General features: G+C 47.6%; 1 protein-coding gene across 2 annotated transcripts; it reads right to left on the reverse strand.

Annotated features, from left to right (window-relative positions):
- Window positions 1–8,110: 8,110 nt before the first annotated feature.
- Window positions 8,111–18,905, reverse strand: Cd300lb (CD300 molecule like family member b). Of its 2 annotated transcripts, none has more exons than XM_031353932.1 (4): window positions 18,727–18,905; window positions 13,367–13,696; window positions 10,911–11,001; window positions 8,111–9,958 (listed from the first exon to the last, which is right to left on the reverse strand). In XM_031353932.1, the coding sequence occupies exons 1-4, from the start codon at window positions 18,764–18,766 to the stop codon at window positions 9,790–9,792; spliced, it is 630 nt and encodes a 209-aa protein (XP_031209792.1). In that variant the 5' UTR covers window positions 18,767–18,905; the 3' UTR covers window positions 8,111–9,789. The 2 variants fall into 2 exon arrangements, with proteins under 2 accessions (XP_031209792.1, XP_031209793.1); XM_031353933.1 differs by having other exon boundaries at window positions 18,802–18,878.
- Window positions 18,906–19,643: the final 738 nt, after the last annotated feature.

The raw sequence follows: 19,643 nt of genomic DNA on the forward strand, positions 1-19,643 counted from the left end.
GTTGTGTCAGAGCTCCTCAGAGTCAAGCTGTCTCTGGGATCCTGTGATTCTGGGATCCTGTGATCCTGGGCTTGTTAGCTCACCTGGGAGTGGGGCTTTCTCTCTGTGTTGTAGGGACTGGCTGCAGAGCTTGCGCCCAAGGTCTGCTCTGGACACCAACCCAAACAGACCAGAAGGAGCCCGAGTCACTGGGCTGGCAGAGTTCCTATGTGCTTAGTCCCACTGGTCCCAGTTATTCCCCATTTGTAAATAATTTTGAAGGCAATGGGACTGTAATGTTTAATGTTGAGAACTATTGAGGAATGTTCATTGTAGAAAATTGGAGAAGAGGCTAGAGACAGCTCGGCAGCTAAGAGCATCCGCGTGGAGACTCACAACTGCCTGTAACTCCAGTCCCAGGATATCTGACACCCTCTTCTGCCCTCTCTGGGTGCTGCACAGTGCTGCATACAGACACTGATGCAGGCAAACAGTCAGACACGTAAAATAAAGTAAAAGTAAATAAGCTCCAGTGCTTGGAAATAATTAAAGAAAAGCTGAGCCATGCCCCCACTCTGTGAGACCTAAAACACCATTCTTATATCTTTGAAACTTTTGCTCTGTGCTGTTGACTTAATTATACTTAGCTATAATTAACAAAGACCCACCTCTGTGAATCCGCCCTCCCAACACTTTGGAAGTTGAGACAGAAGGATTGCTGCGATCTCGAGGCCAGCCAGACCTAAAGGGTGAGACCCTATCTCAACAAACACACACACACAAACAATAAGCAAGCATCTTAGTTAACACGCCTTTTCTTGGGCTCTCTTCTATCACAACCGTCTTCCACCATTCCCTCCTTCCTGTATTTAGCATAGTGTTTGTCAACCGTCTACAAGACCCCAGATGGTGCCATAACCCTGGGGATGGGGAAGTGAGGAACGTAAACAAGCTCCCTGGCTTCCCCTTCTTCCTCCCACTGCTTGTCCCCAACAACAAACTTCTGGTGGTGGCTGCCACGCAGAGTGCTCACGTGCTTCTGTAGAAATGAAGTATAAAAAGCCTGGGGCACGTGAGTCGGCTCAGGGGTAAAAGTGCTTGCCTCTCTTTTGAGTTTAACCCCCAGAAGCCATGTTAAAAAAAAAAAAACTGGACATGGTGCATACTAGCTCTGCTACTGTGAGGTGGGAGGTGTAGACAGGAGGATGTCCTAGAAACAGAAGTAGTGGATAGAAATATGTCTTGGTTTCATGATAAGCAGAATGCATATGGCTGTCTGTGTGTGTTCTACCAAGAATGCTGTCCTCCTGAATTCAAGTCACAGCTTCCTACTCTCTCTGGTCAGCCCGTCCTCTCTTTGTGGTCAGGAACGTGTCCTTCCATAAAGTCTTCAAGGTTCTGTATATCTTTTAGGTTTGTAGGGAACACATTGAGTGGGACTCTCTCTCCCCATAGCTCTGTGGGATCAATTGAAACAGTATTCACTACTCTTTGTTGTCCTGTGGTGTCTCTGTTTGTCAGAGTCGGATGGAGGACAGTGTTGATTTTCTGTTATCCTGGAGAGTCTATATGTTGGGAATTTTCCACCACTAGTTTTTGTAGGAAGCAGACAGTGGCTCACGGCAGGGACACATCATTAAGTGAGTCTTAAGAAGACACATCAGAGTGTCCTCTCTCCTACATAATTGAATTTATGACACTTGACATCTTGCTGCATCTCTGACAACCCAGGTAAATGGCCTAATGACTAATAGATAAGACTAATGTTGAAAGGGTTGGAGAGATGGTTCAGTGGTTAAGAGCACTGGCTACTCTTGCAGAGGACCTGGGTTTAATTCCTAGCACTCACATGGTGGCTCACCACTATCTGTAACTCCAGGTTCAGGGATCTAATGCCCTATTTCTACCTATGTGGGCTCTAGGCACATACATGGTATACATACATACATACTGGCAAAATACCCATATACATAAAACAAAGATGTAAAATTAAAAAGAGTAATGTCCAAGATGGAGGTTCAGCCAAGCAGTTTTGTCAAGGAGTCACACTGGGTGCCCCAGCTGTATGCAGGGACCTCTTGACAGGGACTTTAAGAGTAATGTCCAAGATGGAGGCTCAGTCGAGCAACTTTGTCAAGGGGTCCCACTGGGTGCCACAGCTGTATGCAGGGACCTCTTGACAGGGACTTTAAGCTATGACTGGTGGAATTTCTGTCACTTTCTTCTAACCCTGTGCCAGTAGCACCCTATCTTCCTTTGGCTGATGCCATCTGAGGATACCCTGAAATTAAGATATATCCTCCCCAGAGTCAAAAAGGGGACCTGAGTTAACACTGGAGAGATAGCTGTTCCCTAATGAATAGATTTAAGGGAGAAATTGGCAGCCAAATAATACTTCAATATTTCTTTTCTTTTCTCTTCTCTCTTTCTTTCTCTCTCTCTCTCTCTCTCTCTCCTTCCTTCCTTCCTTTTTTCTTTCTTTTCTTTCTTTCTTTCTTTTTTCTTTTTCTTTTTCTTTTTTTTTTTGGTTTTTCGAGACAGGTTTTCTCTGTATAGCTCTGGCTGTATTGGAACTCACTCTGTAGACCAGGCTGGCTCGAACTCAGAAATCCACCTGCCTCTGCCTCCCAAGTGCTAGGATTAAGGGCATGCGCCACCACTGCCCAGCTTTTTCTTTCCTTTCTTTCATTAGCTATTTAGTTATTTATTGATGGATTATTGATATATTGGCAGAAATATAGCTACTGGATTTGTCACAAGCATCTGGAGAGCAAGGATCATCCAGGTTTCAGCTATGAAGAATCAGTGCCCTCATACAAACTATGTTGAAGAGAGAAACACTACCTTGTCCTGGAGGAGACTGAGCTGAGAGGCTGAGGAAAGGTCAAATTTCCAAGACTGCATCCCACAGACAACTCACAGTCCCCAAAAATATGCCATCTGCAAACTATCAGGTTGATGCAGAAGAGGGATGCTTTGGTGTGAACCCTGGGCTCTCATGATGTGTCCCTGATGAGACAGGATGAGAGAGCAAAGGGCTGCTGTGCCCACACAGACTAAGGGCAGCGTTCGAGAAGTCCAAGAGCAGAGCTGGGTTCCAGCAAAGCTTGTACAGGTGCCTCCTGCCACACTCAGACAGTGAGCTGACAGAGGAGTATACCCTGGTTGCAAGGTGCTCACAATCACCTTGTCATTGGTTTGTTTAAAGGTGACCGTATGAGTCTGAACCATCCAACAACAACAGTTCAAGGGAGATGTGGAAAGAAGGCCTCATGGAATGTTCTAGAAGAGATGGTTCATCTCTTCCTTGGAAGTCATTGGGGCTGAGTGTGATGACTGTGTACAGTGTACCTCCTGGGAACTAGGAAGAGCCAGTGTTAGGACGAAGATAATGATGGCGACAGGCAGAGAACAGGAAGGAACTTGCATCAGTCACCCACAAAGGCCCATCTAGACTAGCTTCAAGTCCTGCATAGTTACAGTGAGAACATAGAGGAAGTGGTGGCTGCCCTGAGCCAAATGCCCAAACCAGGAGGCTCTTCAAGGAGGGGAGCTTAATGTGGTAGATTCAAAATCGCCTACCTATGACCAAAGTAGGAACATGAGCAAAATGAAAATGATTAAAAATATAACTGGGTGGCTGGGGAGATAGTTCAGCGATTAAGAGTGCTAGCTGCTCTTGCAGAGGACCTGGGTTCAGTTCCCAGCACCCATATGGCAGCTCAGAACCATCTGTACTTCCAGTTCTAGAAGTTAGGGTGCCCACATTTTGCTTTTGTAACACCAGGCATGCATGAGGCCTATATTTACCTGCAGACAAAATGCTCATACACACAAAATAAAAAGTGAATATTAAAATACAGATAGTTTACCTTATTGCTGAAGGCCTCATACAATGCAATTCTAGGTGACAGAAGAATTAAGCTGGAACTGAGCTGGAAGTTTCTCCTTAGAAGCTATTAGTGCGGGAAAGTGCTATGTGCTATGTGGGGCTGTGAGGAGACTTACCCAGGGGTAAGGTCATTGATCTTACCTAAATGGGAACTTTGAATATTACAATATCAACCTGTCAGGCAAGACGGACTCACTGGTGTGATACCAGCATGGCTATTTTGAGGGTAACTGGTGGGGTCTGGAAATTACCACACAACCCGCCCCCCCTCCCCCCCACTGATCTCAGTCAAGTAGGGATGGTTTATTGAACACCATACCCATGACTGATCGATCGGTAAGGGATGCAGCCCAGACTCAGGAGCTGAACTGTGTCCTCGATCTGGACTGCATCTTTGAGGTGAGATCCTACAGGGTTTTAAAGCTCCAAATCCACAGACCTCTGTGCCATGGTATTCCACCAATCAGGATTTAGGAATAGTGGTTTCCTTAGAAACATGTCTTTGTTGTACATTTATCCTGCTCCCTTTGGCTGGGGTATTAAACGGTGGCAGGGGCCTTGCCTTGTCTAACATTCATGTCTTAACTTGCCAACGAGGATGTCAGTTACCCACATGCACGTCTCTTTCTGCCAAGTAGGAAGCCATTTCCCAGGGAGGTCTTGGGAACTTAAACTTTACTCAACCCCTACTCGAAATGGAAGTCTTATGCCATATAACTTCTCATACTGATGCAGATGTCTCTCTTGTGTTGGGGGTCCGTCCCAGGGACAGCTTATAACAGCGAAGACCATAAAAGCTCGTACACAAGTACAGAGAATGCCACCTGGTGGGTGGTTCACGTCCAAGCTCACTGTGGCTAACTATGCGGAGAAGTTCTAAGTGACTTCTGTTGTGACTGGTTTCCAAGAACACCAAAGCACAGAACGTGCTAGTAACAGCAGAAACAGCAGATGAGAAAGCTTCCTTGTAACATTACTAACAGCACAAAATGGTAGGCCAGACAGGCAACTGTCACCCAAACCTTAACAGTTTACCTAGGCCTTAACAGTAGCCAACCACTATCTTCTTGAATTCGAGGCCCACTACTTGGGAGTGAAAGCCTAGTTATTGTACACCTGATCAGAAGCACTCTGATATTTGGCCAAGCAGACACATAGTCAAACTGCGTTCTAAATCTCTCTCTCTCTCTCCATCTCTCTCTCTCTCACTGTCTGTCTATAGTCTAGTGCTGCTTTTGGCCCTGGTCAGAGAAGAAGAAACCCCTACCTAGTCAAAGCTCTGAGAATGAGTGACTGTGGGTGCTCATCCATAAACAGCACATCCATATCACTCCCTCCAAGGCCCAGGGAACATTGAAGAAGAATGGCTTCAAAGAGTACAAGACTTGAAGGATGGGAGGATGTCTTAGTTAGGGTTTGACTACTGTGAACAGACACCATGACCAAGGCAAGTCTTATAAGGACAAGATTTAATTGGGGCTGGCTTCCAGGTTCAGAGGTTCAGTCCATTATCATCAAGGCGAGAACATGGCAGCGTCCAGGCAGGCATGGTGCAGGATCTGAGAGTTCTATATCTTGTTCCAAAGGCAATCAAGAGAAGACTGGCTTCTAGGCATCTAGAAGAAGGTTCTTAAAGTTCACTTCCACAGTGACACCCCCACTCCAACAAGGCCACACCTGCAAATAGTGCCACTCCCTGGGCCAGGCATATTTAAGCCACAAGAGAGGGATAATGTGAAATACTGTCCTCTGGATGTGACGTAGCTGTTGCAGTCATGATCATAGAGCAGCTGTGACCACCTGCACAAGACTCCTTCCCCCCTCAAAAACAAACAAACAAACAAACAAACAAACAAAAACCTCCCATAAGACCTGAAAGTAGAAGCAGCAAAATTGAGATGAGAATGGAAGAGGCAGTGGGATTGGATGTGATAGTACACTGTATACATGTATAAAACTGTCAAAAGATTTTAAAATACAACTGGAAAACAGGTTGGGATGTAGCTTAGTTGGTAGAATGCTTTGTCTGGGTTGAATCCCCAGCACCACATAAAACTTCACACGAAGGTACAGTCCCAGCAGTTTTGAGGTGGAGGTAGGAAGATCATGAGTTCAAGGTTATCCTCAGCTACATAGAAAATTCAAGGCCAGCCTAGGATATGTGAGAATTTGGCATAAACAAATAAACAAACAACCCACAAAAGTAAAAGGAAGAATATTTATTCACTTAACAAAAGCAATGTCATTAGTTTGGTATGTGACAGTCTATTTTACAATCATGTGAATATGCTTTATTCTTCTCATAGAAAGTGAAATCCTCTACCCACCTCTTGCAGCCAGCTTGTTTCAAGTCATTTTTCCCCTGCCACAAATTATCTATAACTTCATATTTAGACAAAAGAGGAACACTTTTTAAATTTCTTAATGATTTATTTTTATTTTATGTGCATTGGTGTTTTGCATGCATTTATGTCTGTGTGAGGATGTCAGATCTCCTGGAATGGGAGTTACACACAGTTGTGAGCTGCCATGTAGATGCTGGGAGTTGAACCTGGGTCCTCTGGGGTGCGAGGCCGATAATCTTAATCACTGCGGTGTCTCTCCAGCCTCTGAGCAACACTCCTTTTATTTTCTTTAACTTTTTATTGGTTCTTTGTGAGTTTTATATCGTGCATCCCAGTCCCACTCATCTCCCCACCCCCTTGGATCCACTGATCTCCCCACCCCCTTGGATCCACCCTCTGCCCTTGTAACCTCCCCACCCCCAAATTAAAAAACACACATCGTGGAAGCTGTGGTGTGTCGCAGTGTGTCCCACAGTACATCCCTCTGTCCACATATCTTTACTTATAGATGTTCATTGCAATGAGTCATTGGTATGGTTGAGGTCTCTGGCTTCTGTGACACTATCAATATTGGATCCTCACTGAGACTCCTCCTGGTTATCCTGTTATTTCCCTGTGTCATGGAGATCCTTCAGCTTTAGATCAGCAGGACTGGCTGTTTCACATGCTCCAACCGTTTGCAGATGATGTAGATTTTGGGGTGGGTCAACTCAAAGCCTTGGGCCTGGATGGTAGGTGAGCTGAATAGCCTGCCAGCTCTCCCTTATCTGAGCCACCAGGGCGAGCTCTCCAGCGATGCTCTGGCTAGGCCACCCAATGCTACCATTGGTAGAAGGCAGGGTCAGGTCTCTCACTCTCATGCGCTCTGGGCTAGCTCACCCACACCATCAGAGCCAGCTCCACTGTGTTGCCTAGTCAAGGCGCAGAGCCATTCTTCCAAGTCCTACAGCTAGCAATGGGATGGGCAGGTTCTTCCACCTTCATACTCTTGAGCTGGTTCACTGGTGCCTTCACTACCAGGGCCAGCTCCACTGTGTTGCCCAGGCAAGGTGCAGGGCCCTCTCTCCCAAGTGCTGCAACTGGAGAGGGGCAGGGCTAGCTTTTCTGACCCTGGGGTCAGTGAGCAACACTCTTAATAGAGTATAAAGAATAGTAACAGAATGGGAGAGAATGTTTAAGAATAATATATTTGAGGGGAGATTATATCTAGAATATATAGAAGAACAATCTGACTAAAAAGCAGACAAAAGGGAGTGGGAGTGACAGTAAACAACCCCTACTGCTCTTGCAGAGGAACCAGGTTGGAGTCCCAGCTCACACATCAGGTGACTCACCACCATCTGTCACTCCAATCCCAGGGGATCTGATGCCCTCTCATGATCCTTACAAGCAGTGCACTCATGGGCCCGAAGCTACACACAGATGCACATAATTATAGAATCCAAATTAAAGTAAAAAAAAAAGTTTCATTTTTTAAGGTGCAAAGGACTTAAACAGTAAGGATGTAGCAAGATGCCCAACATCTCCAATTATCAGGGAAATAATATAAATTAAAACACCTGGAGAATGGTTGTAATAGGAAATAGCAGACAGAAAACAATAAATGTAGATGAAGGATGTGGAGAAACTGGGATGTTTACATCTGGTTGGTGGGAATATAAAACATTGTAGCCATTGCAGAAAAGGATACAGAGATCATTCAAAAAAATTACAATGAGGATTGCCGGGTGACTCAGCAATACTCTTGGGCATAGATGCTAATTACTTGTCTCACTGCTGTAACGAAACACCTGAGAAAAACAACTGAAGGAAGGAAGGTTGGAAGGGCTACAGTCCATCATGCTGTGGATGGCAAGGCAGAAGGAGCACCAGAGTCATGAGCCAGCTAGCCACATTTTGTTCTGAGGAAGGAAAGAGAGATGGACCAATGGGTGCTTGGTTTGCTTTATCTCTTCCCTCCTTTTTTATTCAGCCTGAGACCCCGGACTACGGGATGGTGAGTGTCCACATTCAGAGTGGGTCATCCCTCCCCAGTTAAACTTCTTCAGAAGCACCTTCACAGAGAGGCTTGGAGGTGTGTCTCCCAGGTGATTCTAAGCCCCGCAAAACCAACAATCAAGATTAACCATCACAATCATATGCAAGAGAACTGGAGACAGCATCTCAACATGAGACTGATACACTCACTCTCATTGTAACACTATCCACAAAGACCAAGAACGGAAACAACCAAAACACAGGTGAGTAAATGAGAGGAGGATGAGGGTGTGCCAGGTCCACACAGGGGTGCTTTTCATCATTTAACACGAGGAGCTCTGTCACCCGCTGGAAGGTGGATGGTCCTTGGGGACGTGACTGGTGCTAGCTAAGGTAAAGCAATCCCAGGATGACAAACACCTTATGATTCCTCTCAGGTGCCTTAGCAAAACTCCCAAGGGCAAAAAGTTAGATGGTGTTAGACAGGGCCTGGTGAGCTGAAGTGGTGGGGGTGTGGCAGGGGTGGAGGGAGGCCTTGCTCAGTAGGCTTAGAGTCTGTGTCTTGCAAGATGAGACTGTTCTAGTGATAGGATGTCTTTGCAATGTGCATGTCAGCTCTGTGCTGTACAATGGATGCACCTTATAAAAGGCAGAGTTCATGGTTAAGTTTCTCCCCGACTCCCAACTACAGTTAAAGGCAGGAGAACCCTGTGATAAGGGGACCATTCTTGTGGCCTCTACTTTCCTGGTTTGTGCTCTTGGTAGTTACTCTATGAGCTACCCTTGGCTTGGTTCCTCTGCAGTGCCGATGTATGCAGTGCGGGCCATGGGGAGGATCCAAGTGGGAAGACATATGGCTCTCTCTGCCTCCTGAGCTCTCTGCTCTTCTCTCCTGGCTAACCTTTGCTCAAAGCCAGCATGTCGTGAGTCTGTGTAGTCCGAAGATCTGTTTAAGGCTGTGCAGCCTTCTGCCCCTGGCTCTGGAGCAAAACACACCTGCTGGGAAACACAGCCACAGTTCCTGTGACTAAGTCATGGCTTCCTAAGTTCTCCACAATCCAGACCCAGGGCCTGTCAGGCAGGTATTGCCCCTCACCTTTCCTCAGAAGTGCATGCTAGGGGCGGGCTCAGGGTCCAGAACACAGAGAATGAACACTTGCTCCGCTTTCACAGAGTTTTCTATGACAGAGTCATAGGATAGGTGACCTAGCCACCTCACTGGTCCCTTCTGCTTCTCTGTGCTTCTGTCCCAGGCTCTGCACAAGCTTTTTCAGCAGGGCACACATAGTTGTCTTTCTGCAGCTTGGGCTGTGTTCCATTGGTTCTCACCCTGGGCTGACTATGGTGGGTTGATGGGGTAGGGCTGATGAGGATGTAAAGGGAGAGCGAGGTGCTGGTCATGTAGGTGTGATGCTACCTCAGGAAGGGCCTGAACTGTGGTCCCATGCTGTGTCAAGTGCAGGTCATGCCTGGCTGAGCCCTCCAGGCACCAGCCCTCAGTCACTGCTCACCGACAATTTAAGGATGCTTCTTCCCTGGTTGTGGTCCCCTCTGGAATGAGAGTCCAGAATGGGAAGGCTCTGCCTATCCATCAGTCTAAGGAGAAATGTCTTTAGCCAGAAGTTCAGAGTCCAAATCATTACAGAGACTGTGTCTCCACTGCTCCTCAGGGACCTTCTGAGTTGACCGCTTCAGCCAGAGGACAGCACCAGTCAAGATGAGCAAGGCAGGCACCTTCACAAATACCAGGAGCATGTAATGGTTCCTGTGACAAAGACACAGCCATTAGGGCCTCATGCCCTCCATCCCCATTATGCTCCGTTCCCCAGCACATGGAAGTCAATAGCTAGCTCATCACAGCCTGAAAGTGAAGGCCCACACCCTGCTTGGAAGATTTCCCCCAAGGTCTACCCAACCATGAGGGCTCCTCAGTGACTCCAAGCCTGTCCTGTCCCCTTGTCCTATTTTATCTTCTGAAGCTCTCCCATACTACCCCTCAACCCAGCAGAAACCTGAAGCTCTCTATATCTGGGTTGTTTGCTTTCTCTGCCCTCAACACTGGCTCCAGGTTAGCAAATCATTGTCTCTGCCCTTTTCCCATGATGATACAGGGGCCTGTCTCCCCCTTGGCAGATACAATGCTGCCAGGGCTTTTTGACCAGTTGGCTGGGTAATAGTGGACAGCTCTGCAGATCAGTTTCCTGATGGGGCTGGAATGGGGACCATGGTGGGTGAGAAGTGCCAGGGACAGAGGTGGCTTGGGACCTTGAGTCTTGACTATGACAATCACTGGTTCCTGGTGATAGAATATGGGTAGGAGTCTCCAGGCTTGGTGTCCTCATAGGAGGAACCCATATAGAGGAGTGTCTTAGTTAGGGTTTTACTGCTGTGAATAGACCCCATGACCAAGGCAACTCTTATAAGGACAATATTTAATTGGGGCTGGCTCATAAGTTCAGAGGTTCAAGGTGTGATTATCATCAAGGCAGGAGCATGGCAGCATCTACGCAGGTATGGTGCAGGCAGAGCTGAGAGTTCTCCATCTTCATCTGAAGGCTGCTAGTGGAAGACTACTTCCAGGCAGCTAGTAGGGTCTTAAACCCCATGCCCACAGTGATACACCTATTCCAACAAGGCCACACCTCCAAATAGTGCCTCTCCCTGGGCTTAGCATATAGAAACCACCACAAGGAAAGACAGAAGACCTCAGGACTCACCTCTTCTGCAAGTCAGAAGACACCAAGTCTGCACTGCTGTCCACAGTGGGCCAGGAAAGTTGCTTAGAAGTTGACATGGTATCTTTACCCACTAGACATAAACAAAGATGGCCATAGGTTATGAAACAGACTGGGGGATAGTTCATTTATGCCTCACGAAGGCATCCCTATCCAACCAGCCCTCACCGGGTATATTAGTCAGGACTCCTATTATGATGAAGCACTATGACCCAAACAAGTTGGGAGGACTTCATTTGACTTACACTTACACTTCCATGTCCATCAAAGGAAGCCAGGACAGGAACTCAAACAGGGCAGGAACCTGGAGGCAGGACCTGATGCAGAAGTCATGGAGGCATGCTGCTTACTGGCTTGCTCCCTATGGCTTGCTCAGCCTGCTTTCTTATAGAACCCAGGATCACCAGCTCAGGAATGACAACATCTGCAATGTGCTGGGCCCTCTCCTATCAGTCACTAATTAAGAAAATGCTCTACAGGTTTTCCTGTAGCCCAGTCTTCTAGTGAAATTTTTCTTTTTTTTTTTTGGTTTTTTTGAGACAGGGTTTCTCTCTGTAGCCCCAGCTGTCCCGGTACTCACTCTGTAGACCAGGCTGGCCTCGAACTCGGAAATCCGCCTGCCTCTGCCTCCCAAGTGCTAGGATTAAAGGCGTGCGCCACCACCGCCCGGCCTGTGAAATTTTTCTTAATTGAGGTTCCATCTCCAGTGAGTCTAACTTGTGTCAAGTTGACTTAAAACTGTCCAGCACATCAGAAGAGCTTTCTTCTCCTGGATTAGAAAGCTGCATCTCTTTGATACAGTCCTTTGGCTGCTATCGAGCTGTCTGACTGCCCATAATCCATCTCCTCCACCATTGTTATTAATAGGAGATATGATGGAGATATAGACTGTAGTTTATTCTGGAGGCATAGACACAGCATGATCTCTTTGCTCTTGCTTCGATTGGAGGCAAGAATCTCTGTTCCTTGCCATTAGATAGTAACCGAGTAGGGCTCCAGGAGAGATGATCTCAGAAACAAGTGTCTAGTGACTTGGGTGATACATGACAAAGGACTCCTGGAGGTCAGTGAGCGAGAAGGCACAATAGTAGTTAAATCATGAATGACTATGAGGAAGGAAATGTCACCATGAGGAAGCTCTGGGGTGTCTTGCAGTGGGCGGCTGGGTCATGGATTTCTGAGTCCATCTCTGACTTACAGCCTTCCTTTGAGCTAGTTCTTGACCCAGCAAAGCATTTGCTCAAAGGTTCTAGGTTTTAATCACACTTGGCAGCTGAGCAGAAATCTGGATAATTGCAATTCTAACAGTCCTCTGACTGGCCACAACCACTAAACAGGCTGGTGTCCCTGTCCCCATGGACACTTAAAGCTCCACATGAAGCACATTTTTTGGCCACTCTGTCTTTTGCCTCCATATCTTAATCAACCCCCTTTCTGCTCCAGAGATCTTCTCAGCTTCCCTTCAGTGGTAGTCCTGGGGAAGTTCTATTGGGGTGACCCTTTCTGAACCTCACTTCCCTCAGGAGGCAACTTCCATGTCTCTCTCACCGGTTTCAGCCCTACCCTCTCTGCTGCCTTCTCAGGAGTCAGTGTGGCTGCTGGGCTGAAGAAGGTCTGCCTATGGCTAGTTGGGTGGCAGTGGGGCAGGCTGCTCCTCAGGCACCCACAGAAGGTCTCGGAGTCCCTCACTGAGGCTGAGGCAGGCAGAAGCCAGAAGAATCAGGGAAGTCTCTGATTCTGATTTAATAGTTGAAGCATCCACAAAATATCTGCAAATCTCCTGGGACTTCCCTACCCTATGCCTTTTCTTCTGTAGTCGTAGAATGCAGAAGTGGTCACTTAGAAAGGTCTTAGAAAGGCCCCCCAAAATGGCCATAGTCACTGTGGTTTGGATAGGCCTGGGCTTCAACCCTGGGAACCCTTCCCCAGATGCCTTAGCTCACTCCCTTTGTCCCATGTGACAACAGGCCTGGAGTACAAGCTCTGGAAGACTGGAAACTTCTCAGGCTGATGTGTTGAGGACTTCTTCAGGCCTCTGAGACCTACTTAAGCCTCCAGTGGAAGAATGGGAGTTTCTAGGGCTGTGTATCTCCAGGACAGCAGGGCTGGGTCATGGGTTCCAGAGGGAGATTTCTAAGCCCTGGTTCTACACTGACATCTGCCAGGCAGGACACATGTCAGTGGGATTTCTTGGAGAAACCTCGGGGGCTGACATTGGTAAAGGTGCTGGGCTGCTATCCTTCCTTCCTTCTGTCACTGCCTTGTTCCATCTGTCTGTCTTTTGTCCTCCCTCCCTTCCTTCTTCCCTCCCTCCCTCCCTCCGTCCCTCCCTCCTTTTCTCCCTGCCTTCCTATCTTCTAGGCTTTCAATCCTTTCTTTATAAAGCGTTTTCAGCCCTGAGTGCCAGGGCCTTGTGGTACCCATGGGAAAGGACTTACCTGAGTAAACATGCACTTTAACCCTGGTCCCAAGGTCAGTTCCAAATTTTTTGATACCACACCAGTAAGTGTCCGTGTCATTTTGCTTGAGCATCTCCATGGTAACCTGGAATGAGTTATTTTTCTGATTGTCCTTGATGGACAGCCGGCCACTCTTCATTTCTTTCTCCGATCCCGTGGTTTGGATGAGGATACTGCATGTGTTCCAGTGTGCTCCTCGACACCACCACTTCTTGTAGGTTTGCCATCTTGAGCTATAGCGGCATCTCACAGTCACTGACCCCTGCTCTGTACCCCTCACCAATGCTGGGCCTTGGATGGAGAGGCAACCTGAAAAACAGAATGCCAGGGCATGGGTATGGATGGCTTCTGCCCCCCCCCCCCCAAAACAGAATGTCAGGGCATTGCTTCTACTCCTCTGAGCCAAGCCAGTGTCCAAAGACTTAGATAAGGATCCTGGCCACTCCACCTGCCCTGACCCACTTGAATCCTCACATCTATATTATCTGAGGACCAGCCTGTTATTAACCCCTGCATGCCCGTGCCCTGGCCTCTCCAGACTCTATCTTCCCAGGCCTCCTGCATCATGTGACACTTCTGATTCCTGTCCCATTTTCGGTGTAACTCTGGCCATGAGTCTTGTCTGATGGTCTCTTTCTCTGACTATTCCACTCTGTGCTTCTTCCTCCCTGACATCGCTTTCAGATCTTAGAGTAATTAGCGGTATGTCTGTAAATGTTTAACAACCTTCTATCTAGGTTAAAAAAAATGTCTTGTTTAGTAATGTCTGCCAATCTCTGTGATGTAAATGTGACCGATGTCAGATTATCAATGGATATGGAGCTGAGATGAGACATCTCAAACCAACACTTGTGAGGCATTGTGAGCTGGTTCCACAGGGAGCTGGGGAAGTCTAGGACTTGGGTTACTTTCCTCCTGGCTGACAAACACCTGACAGGCAACTTAAGGAGGAAGCAGCTTTTTGATTTTTAAATTTAAATTCTGATTCATGATGTAAGGGATGCGTCCATCATAGCGGGGGCGGTGTGGTGGTGGGCAGACGAGGTGGTGGGTCACATTGCATGTGCTGTCAGGAAGCCCAGCCTCCTTTCTCATGAAAATATTCAGTCCAGACTCCCAATCCATGGCACGGTGCTGCCCACATTCGGGGTCATCTCTCCTCACTTACGCCTGTGGAACTATCCCCACAGGTATACCCAGGTGTGTGTCTCCTAAGTGACTCTTCATCCGGTCAATGTGACCCTGAAGCATCGTACCCAGGATCCTCTCGCTAGCCTCCTTGCCTCCACAGAGGGAATGCCCCTTGTCTGTGGTTCTAATTAATGCATCGTACAATGTTCCAAGTGACATTTGTAACCCAAATGTTCCCCTTGGGTCTAGACTACCGTGCCAAACGTCCACCACATAGCTCCACATCTTCCACAGAGCCCACTCCGCTGCTTTCTCTCTCTAACAGGGGATGGGAGAACCCGAGCCAGAAATAGGTTGGAGAATGTCTATGTAGAATGCATATTCTGCTGATCTGTGGAGTGACTCAGTAAGTTGGCTAAACCCAGATATACTCATTCCTAACAGTAACTTGTTCTCAGTCACCTGGAGTCAGACAGAGAAACCGAGAGCTCTGGTGGAGGCCTTTCTTGACCATCTCTCAGAGGCTTTGGCCTCTGTAAATCAGGCCAGCCCCTCACCTTGGACCTTCTCCTTAGAGCTAATTTAATTTTATGTGAGGTCTGCATCTATATGGCTGATAGGAAGATCACAGACTGTTAACATTTTTCTTTTCTTTCTTTTATTTTTAGACAAGGTCTCACTATGTAGCTCTGGCTAGCCTGGGGCTCACTACATAGACCAGGCTGGCCTCCAGTTCACAGAAATTTTCTTGTGTCTGCCTACTGAGTGCCAGCTGCTGATGCCTAACACCTAACCTGTTACTATGTGGCCTCACACAGAGAGAGGGAGGCGGGTGAGGTGGATACAAGAGTAAAAAGCACAAATTTGCAAACCTGAGTTTAACGCCCCCCCCACAATGCACCTGTGTGGAAAGAGAAAACTGGCCCCACGAAGTTGTCCTCTGACTTCCACCCAAGCTCTGTAGCAGGCACTACACACCAAAGAAAATAGCAGAAAAGACCCTTCAATGTGCACATCCCTGTCTGTAGTTTTAAAAAGAAAAAGAATAAAGGTGTTTACAAGTGTGACAAGGGACACTGAGATAAGATTGTCCTGGATTATTCTACACATCCTGATTGGCTTAGGTTTGAAGGCATTCTGCTGCTGGCCTTGAAGAGGGGGAGATGCTGGGGGTTAATGGGTCAACAGACACGTAGGAGCTTTTGGATGAATCCAGGAAATGGATTGTTCTCCAGAGCTCCAGAAGGAACTCAGCCTTGGCCAGTGAGACTATTCTGGACTCTTGATCTTGGAAGAGTAAGATAAAGTTGTGTTGTTCTGCGGCACTGCATTTTTTGGTCACTGGTTATAGCAGCCACCGAGGATACAACCTTAAGAGTCCACTCCACTCAGGAGCCTAACTGGAGATTTAGTATCTCTCTCTCCTCCGGTCTCTCCTCTCCTCCCCTCCCCTCGGCAAGTGCTTGGTGATCAGTTCAGCCAGCTCCACCCTGGAGATGCCAGTCTGAACATCTCTGCCACCATAGTGCAGGCGACATCACGACCGAGCAGAGAGTGTGGGTTTTGTCGGCAGATGGACGCATCTACCGTGGCACTGTTGAGAAACCCTGGCTAAGTTTCTTAACTTCTCTGAGCCTCACTTCCCTCTTTGTACAGCTGCCACATTATAGTCATAGACTGGGTGTTAAAACCACATGTGAGCAACTAATGCTGGACACTGGGGGCTGTTTGGCTACACATGGCCTTCATCTAATACCAGGATCATGGCAGGAGCATTCAGGAAAGCCCAGTGCATTCAGATAGCTGCTGAGACTGGACTGAGCCTGTCTCTTCAGCTGCACCAGAAGGTCAGCCACTCCCCTGCCCAGAGTGACTTAAAAGCTTCATTTTTGGCATGCATATCTATCTTACTGCAAACTGGTTTTGGTTTCTCATTAGAGTCAGACCTTGCTCCTCTGTAGCCACTTGTGTTTTCTCTTTCCCTAGCCCCAGTGTGCCTTCTTAAGGCTGTGGACTTAGTCCTGCCTGGCAAGCCCTCATCCCAGCTACCCTCCCCCACCTCCTCCAGGCCAGGCTTCTACCTGGTGCTTTATCACCTTCTTGGCCTCCTATTCTTGGCCTCCTATTCTTGGCCTCCTATTCTTGGCCTCCTATTCTTGACCTCCTATTCTTGGCCTCCTATTCTTGGCCTCCTATTCTTGGCCTCCTATTCTTGGCCTCCTGGCCTCTCATCTGGAGCCCGAGCACTTGATTTCAGGTGCTTATCTCTTTTCCTAACCCTCAATTTGTTTCTCACTCCCAAAGCGCAGAGGTTCTGTGTTTATTTTCTGTATCCCTCCATTCCCAGCCCCAGGATCTTGCTCAGTTTCTAGTTCGTGGTGGGTACCACTAACATTGTTGGTTTTTTTTGTAAAGAATCTATGCATTGTGCTCATGCACACATACACTATTCCAGTCCTAGGCTTAATATAGACAGTGGAGCATGGGGCATTAGCCTCAATATGGATGTAGTAATAAACATCTGGAAAACTCAAAGACCATTAATAGGGAATTAGACTGGGAAGTTCCAATATAGCGATAGCATAAAAACATCCAAACAATGACAGGAAAGATGTCCAAAGCATGTTATTATTAGATTATTTTTTAAGTTTACCTAACAAAGTGGGTATATGCCTTTAATCCCAGAATTAGGGAAGCAGAGGCAGGAGGATCTCTAAGAGTTTGAAGCCAGCCTGGTCTACATAGTGAGCTTCAGGCTAGTCAGGGCTATACAATAAGACCCTATCTCAAAAAAGGAGGGTGGGTGGCTAGAGAGATAGTTAGGTTAAGAACCCTGGTTGCTCCACCAGAGGACCCAGTTTCAATTCCCAGCTCCAATATGGTAATTTGCAACCATTCATAACTCCAGTTCCAGGGGATCCAATAACCTCTTTCTAGATTCTGTAGGTACCAGGCACACACAGTACATACATTTGCATACACGCAGGCAGAACACTCATACATATAATAAAACAAAAGTTAAAATCCCTTCTGTGAACAGTCTTGGCGTACGGCATCTTAAGAGTGTGAACATGCCTGCGGGTGCTGGCTGTCTAAATGGGCAAATTCATGAAACTGGAGAAAATGGTGCCGGTCCTGGCTAGACGCTACTCAGGATGCAAAGCCGTCATCATGAAGAACATTGATGATGTACATACATCAGACAGTCCTTACAGTCATGCCATGGCGGCTGGAGCTGACCGTTAAAGGTGACAGCTGCCATGGGCAAGAAGAAGATCGCCAAGAGATCCAAGATCACCTCCCCAAACAACAACAAAAAACCCAAAAACCAAACCAAACCAAACCAAACCAAACCAAACAAAACAAAACCCAAAAAACCAAAACAAAACAAAAAAACAAAAAACCCACAAAAACAAACAAACAAACAAACAAAACTGCCCCAAACCAACCAACCAAAAAGAGTGTCAATGTGAGCGAGTGGATGATCCTGGAGGTACGGACAGAGTGTGTAGATGTGCAGACTGTGTGTAGGTGTGCCTTCGAGTGTACTAATGAACGTTGCTGTGCATGTGCACAAATGTGCGAGCCATGGCATAGCTCACTCCTGGCCTGCTTGGCCTCTAGGAAAGCCCGGTGTTGAGGCTGGGGCCTGGGTCCCAGATGCAAGCGCAGTGATGCAGGCACCCGCAATTGTCCCTCCTTTTACCTTTTGCATTTGTAAACTCACATTTAGCCAGTGTCCCCTCAGTGACCTGTCCACTGAGCGCTCCCTTCGCATGGATGTGCCAGCTGCTCTAAGCTTACAGCCTTTCCACCAAGCCATGCCCTCTCCCTGGAGTGCATGTTCTGCTTGCAGCAAGGGCTTCCTTCTGAGGCATGAAAGGAGCAGGCCCCTGAGCTCTGGCTTTCCGGAGCTCCCTTGATGGTACCAGCTCCTTCCCCTGAGCACTTCTTCATGCATGCCTCACACACCAGAGCATCTGGAATCTCCTTTAGTGGTCATCTCCATTTCTCCTTTTCCTTCGTGTCCCCAGGTCCTGACCCATGCCTGGCACAGTGTAGAACCTAGGGTCCTTTTGCTGAATGAAACTACAGAGCCACCCCACATTTCCCTGAAGGTGGCAGCTCTCCTTAAAGCCGGGACAGAGCTCCTCTGTATGCCACTCTGCACCTGCTGTCCCAAGCCTCCAGACCCTAGCTGAACATACCTGGGAAACTGAGAAGAAGCAGAGCTGCAGACAGCCACATGGTCCTGCCTTCCCACTCTGCACCCCTTGACGTACCCAGCAGCAAATCCAAATCTCAGTGGGATGGCCAAAGCCCTGGAGATCCCAGCTGACTCGCTCTGTTTGTCCAGGTTGCAGCTGAGCGTCTTACTCATACGCTTCCTTTTATAGTGTGGGTGTTTCCTGCTGTCAGTTACTCAGCACAAGAGGCATCAGTTAGTGCCAGGGCCGGGTCACTCAGTAGAAATGAGGAGGCCAGGGAACTGTGCAGGGCAAGCAGAGGCAAAGGAGGGAAGCCTGAAGACCAGTGGTGGGGATGTCTGGATAATCTAGTCTTGGGTTAAGGGGTAGAGCACTCTGGATATCAGATCCAGAAGTGTTCTATTCTATAATAATGAGCCCAGCAGCTGAGAGTCTCAGCTCAAGTGTTAATGGGCTTGCCCAGCACACCTGGCATTGAATATTTAATCCCCAGTTGATGGGGCTCCTTGGGTAGGTTTAGGAGGTATGGCCTCGCTGGAGGAAGTATGTCACTTGGAGGATTCAAGCTTCCTGGCATTCCCAGTACACTCTCTCTGCACCCTGCTTTGCTTCTGTTCTGTGTCTGCTGCCTACTCTCATGATTCCCTACCATGATCAACTCTAATCCCTCGGGAAAAAAAGCCTAAATTAATCATCTCTTCTATAAATTTTCTTGGTATGGTGGTTTTGTTTGTTTTTTACAAAATATTTGTATTGATGATTTGGGAATTTCACGTTGTAAACCCTGATCAAGCTCACTTCCCAGTCTTCCCAGGTCTGCCCCTCACTCTTGCGACCTTCCCTGAAAAGGAGGAAAGGAGGAGGATGAAGAAGAGGAGGAAGAAGAGGAGGAGGAGGAGAGGCAGAAGAAGAAGAAG

Source organism: Mastomys coucha, unplaced genomic scaffold, assembly GCF_008632895.1.
Source record: "Mastomys coucha isolate ucsf_1 unplaced genomic scaffold, UCSF_Mcou_1 pScaffold5, whole genome shotgun sequence".
Classification (NCBI taxonomy): domain Eukaryota; kingdom Metazoa; phylum Chordata; class Mammalia; order Rodentia; family Muridae; genus Mastomys; species Mastomys coucha.